At 35.3% G+C, this 4,651-nt stretch overlaps 2 protein-coding genes across 2 annotated transcripts; one reads left to right on the forward strand and one right to left on the reverse strand.

The window, feature by feature from the left end:
- The first annotated feature begins 2,389 nt into the window (after positions 1-2,389).
- Positions 2,390-3,940, forward strand: LOC9298605 (chaperone protein ClpB1). The gene is given in 3 exon segments (XM_021014157.1): positions 2,390-3,454; positions 3,456-3,492; positions 3,586-3,940. Coding segments are annotated over 3 exon segments (780 nt in total). The 5' UTR covers positions 2,390-2,990; the 3' UTR covers positions 3,865-3,940.
- Positions 3,891-4,606, reverse strand: LOC9298604 (ATP-sulfurylase 3, chloroplastic). Its single transcript, XM_002862483.2, has 3 exons — positions 4,487-4,606; positions 4,306-4,392; positions 3,891-4,209 (listed from the first exon to the last, which is right to left on the reverse strand). Exons 1-3 carry the CDS (start codon positions 4,589-4,591, stop codon positions 4,072-4,074), a joined length of 330 nt encoding a protein of 109 aa, XP_002862529.2. The 5' UTR covers positions 4,592-4,606; the 3' UTR covers positions 3,891-4,071.
- Between the last annotated feature and the right edge of the window lie 45 nt (positions 4,607-4,651).

Here is a 4,651-nt window from a genome sequence, read left to right on the forward strand (position 1 = left end):
CAAATGGAGACTTTTGTTGTAGCAGAGGAGATGGTAATCAATTGATCAAGAAAACTGCAGATAAGATGCAGTCACCCCAAAACTCCAAAGGGATATTTGAATAAAACATAAGAGCTCTTGCAACATTCAATATGTGTTGATGCTTCCTCTCTACTACAGAATTCTGCTGTGGTGTCTCTGGACAAGAGTGATACGATACAATACCCTTTTCTTTGTAAAGTTTATCAAATCTTAACTCAGGAGCATTGTCAGAACGAACTGCCTTCACACACGTCTGAAACTGAGTATTAACCATTTGAATAAACTCAGGGAATATCTGAAGTACCTCATTCTTCGTCTTCATCAGAAAAACCCAAGTAGCTCGACTGTGATCATCGACAATCGTTAAAAAAATATATGTATCCTTCTACTGTAGGTGTTGCAAAAGGTCCCCAAGTGTCAATGTGAACAAGATCAAAGCTGTTAGGAGACATATTATTCTTGGAAGGAAATGATAAGTGTTTTTGTTTAGCTTGCTGGCAAATTGAACAATGAACTGACTCATCTTTATTCCTTTTATGAATTCCAAGAACATTATGTAATACATCAATCTTATCATATGATGGATGTCCTAATCGACTATGCCATAAGGCACTATCAACAACAACAGAAACCTTCTATTTATACAACAGTGTTCCGGTTATCAACATGATTAACCGGTTTACACTAAACCAAACTTATATACCAATAAGCTTCTTCAAGCCATGTCTTGCAGACAATAGAAGCTTTTATGTTGGCTTTTAATCCGAGGCGGGATAATATATCATGTAAGAGATCTGTCGGAATATTTTGATCCCACGATCCTGTATAACACTTCCTCTTCGATCTTCAATCTCCTCTAGCGTTTGCAATTACAAGGAGAAGAGGAAGACGAAAAACAATTTAGAGTTTTAATTAGTTTATAAGAGGAATTACAATGGATAAAGAAAAGAAAACCTAAACCCTAGAGATCATAAACCCTGAAATTTCGATTGAAAGGAGAATAAAAAAAAATAGAAAACTCACCTCGCTTGAACAATGGAATTCACTCTCAGGGATTCGGGAAACAATGACGGCGGAGTTGCCCTAACATTGTATGTTCGACGGCGATTCCTCATTATCTCCAAGTCTCCAACTGAATTTGTATTTAAAGAGATCTGTCCATATCTAGTAAACGGATTAAATTGGATTTGTTTGTTATAGAAATCTCTTTTAAGTGAGGAATTTAATTTGGTTATGTCATTAACTTCGACATATCTCAATCAGTGTCGAGAACATCACAAAGGCTTTGATCCGTGAAGCCCAATAAGGTGGAGATGTGCGAGTAATACGGATCGAAATGTCCAAGTACCATTTTACCCTTAAACGAAATATTTTAGTTACTCTTAGAATGCAAAAATTGTAATGGCAATCCCTTGTAATTTTTTACACTTTTTAAGGTTATTTTTCAGGGAATGCTTTTCAATTAATAGTATAGATTGGTAAACACTAATGTAGAAGATGTGGGTGTAAAAATTGTGAATGTTATTTTAATATCATAACAAAAAGATTTGTTAGTAAAAAAAATTACAAGAGTTTAAAAACAAACTAATAGATAAATATTTGAAATAAAATAAACTTATTTATATTTACTATTTCATACCCAAATTTAATACCAAAAAGCATAAGTAAGAAGTGGGATAAACTAACAAAAAACTTGGAAATCATAGTACTTGTTGGATTTGCAATTAAAACTCCATTGGTGATTGTATTTATAAAGTTAGTGATCTTTTAAAAATAGTTTGTTGTATTAATTTTAATTTTAAATTTGTTGGAATATTATTTTGTATTGGTATGCTTTAAAATGATTTTCTCTAGTTTTTGAATAATTAATGATCCACTATTATGTGCTAATATGTTTTGTGTAGAGTTTTCTTTATCGACTATTATTGTTTTATATTGATTTTCACTATTAATAGTAAAACATATATTTTTGAATGTTTTTCTTTTTGTTTAATTGTTGTTTCTATTAAGTGAAATATATATTTTATATTGAACAATCAGTGATTTGTAAAAGTTATATAAAAATAGAAGATAAATAATCTTAAAAGAAATACTCAATTAATTGAAAAAGTGTTACAGTCCAGTAAAGTCTCATGGTACTTTAAAAAAACTGGTGCAACTAAAAATAGAGAAAAAAGAATAGGCTGTTAAGGCGGTAAAGAATGGGCTGTTAAGTAAAAAGTCTGATTGGTAAATAATTGACTGTTAAATGGTGTGAAGTGGAGAAAATCTAAATCGCGTCCATCAGCTGCTTGCTTACGAAGAGAAATTTCTACTAATATTGATTTCTTACCTTTTTTCTACGATTTTGGCTGTAGGGAAGGTTGAGCGTGAGATTTCCGTGTCCGAGGTTATGGAAACACAGAAGAACTGCGATGTAATCTTTTTTTTCCCTTTTTACTTTGATCAATTATTTATATCTACCTACATGTTGTTTCAATCGCTTTTTTAAAATACTTGAGCTAATAACAAATGGGTCTTAATTAGGACTTCCATATTTGATCAATCGTCTGTATTTGGAACTTGCAGTTGCCACTAATAGGCACAATATCAAATATGGTCTGACCCATTTGAAGATCTAAGATGGCTGATTTCTCTTGCTGATAAGATGCACGGGAGAGTTGTTGCCTTGTTGTACAAGACGAAGCCGTGAAAGCTGTAGCTGCGGCAATTCTAAGGTCAAGGGTTGGACTAGGAAGGCCACAACAACCATCTGGTTCCTTTCTTTTCCTCGGTCCAACTGGTGTTGGTAAAACTGAGCTGGCTAAGGCTCTTGCTGAGCAACTCTTTTACGATGAAAACCTACTCGTTAGGCTTGATATGTCGGAGTATATTGATAGATACACTGTTAGTAAACTTATAGGGGCACCAGCTGGGTACTTGCTTATAACTCAAGCCTCTTTTTATGTGTGTTTGTGATTAATGGTATAATGGAAACTCAAATGATAGTACTTTGGTTTTTTAGGTACATTGGTCATGAAGGTGGACAACTAACCGAACCCGTGAGGAGACGACCTTACTGTGTTGTACTATTTGATGAAGTTGAAAAGGCCAATGTTACTGTATTCAACACGCTAGTTCAAGTGTTAGAAGACGGGAGATTAACCGATTCGCATGGGAGGACAGTCGATTTCAAAAACACAGTGATCATAATGACTTCTAACCTTGGTGCTGACCACCTTATTTCAGGGCTTACTGGTGAAGTGACAATGCAAGTGGCTCGAGACAACGCAATGAAAGAGGTGAAAAAACATTTCAGGCCAGAGCTGTTAAACAGATTGGATGAGATTGTGATGTTTCATCCTTTGTCCCACGAGCATTTGACAAAAATTGTTCAACTCCAAGTGAATAATGTTGCTAATCGTCTTGCTGAGAAAGGTGTATCTATGACTGTATGCATTGGACTACATTTTAGCAGCGAGTTACGACTCGGTAAATGTCCTTTTTCCTTATCACTTAACAAGTATATGTTGCGCTTGAGGTTTTACATTTGTATCACTTAATATTGTGTGGTTGTTGTTGTAGGTGTATGGTGCTAGACCCATTAGGAGATGGCTAGAGAGGAAAGTGGTCACAGATATATCAATGATGATTGTACGAGAAGAAATCGATGACGACTCCATTGTGTGCATTGATGTAAACGTGGATAAAACTGATCTTGTCTACCAAATAGATGAGAATGTGGTTGCGAAGAAGACAGAGCAAACGTCAGATGTTGTGATTCATTCACGGAATAAGAGGGGAAGAAGCAATGAAGAAACTTTAACCAAAAAAATAAAAAGTGAAGTCATAGTGATAGATTGAAGAATGATCAAGGATTGAAAGTTAGATTCATATATCTCTACGCTCTGCTTTTTTTATTTTAGTTTATATGTAAGATTTGTGTTACCTTTGTTCATATCAGCTTTCCAAATCTTACAATAAGATGGATCAATCATTATGTTGAGTTCTTAAAAAACTATCATGTTATTAATTTACTAAAATGAAAACAAATAAATGGGTTTATCGGTCTTAAACCGGAATCTTTTCGGGGAGTTTGGTGTTTCCGGTTACAGTCAAACTGTCGTAGTAATCCACAAGCACCTTCCAGCCTCCAGGGCACATAAATCCATCTGGAGGGTTCTCTCTGTTCTTTGCCAATGCTCTCATCTATCAAAACAACCACCAAATCAAGCTTTAGTCAGAAATCGAGTACACTTAAAGCTTAGTTACATTATGTCCCAAGTGGTTTGAGAAGTTATTTACCTTAGTGCCAGAAATGAACAAGAAATCCTGTGCCCTAGTGGGATCAAAGAAAGCCATCTTGCCTTGTGTCTTATCGTAAGCAGCAACCTAAACCAATTAGAACCAGAAATCAGAACTCAAAAAGCTTAAATCTTTTAAGGAGATACCGAGGTTGAGTATTATGCGATTTTGATGTATATACCCTGAAAGGAAGAATGTTGAGTCGTTCGAGTCCAGGAGCCATGCTTAGTACTCTCTTCCCGTGATCAGCATCATACAGGTCACGTTTCTCCACAGGATGACCCATTCCAGCTGGTCCCTACCCACAATGTAGAAGTTAGCACCGGCATTGATCCTAGCCTTTGCG

The sequence above is a fragment of the Arabidopsis lyrata genome, assembly GCF_000004255.2.
Source record: "Arabidopsis lyrata subsp. lyrata unplaced genomic scaffold ARALYscaffold_375, whole genome shotgun sequence".
Lineage (NCBI taxonomy): Eukaryota > Viridiplantae > Streptophyta > Magnoliopsida > Brassicales > Brassicaceae > Arabidopsis > Arabidopsis lyrata.

What these genes read in the sequence shown, in the direction of transcription:
- LOC9298604 (XM_002862483.2), bottom strand. Translation starts at nt 4,591, where the DNA reads ATGGGTCATCCTGTGGAGAAACGTGACCTGTATGATGCTGATCACGGG. An exon ending in TCAACATTCTTCCTTTCAGG is followed by an intron (nt 4,393 to 4,486) that starts GTATATACATCA and finishes TAATTGGTTTAG; the next exon opens with GTTGCTGCTTACGATAAGAC. An exon ending in TGTTCATTTCTGGCACTAAG is followed by an intron (nt 4,210 to 4,305) that starts GTAAATAACTTC and finishes TTGTTTTGATAG; the next exon opens with ATGAGAGCATTGGCAAAGAA.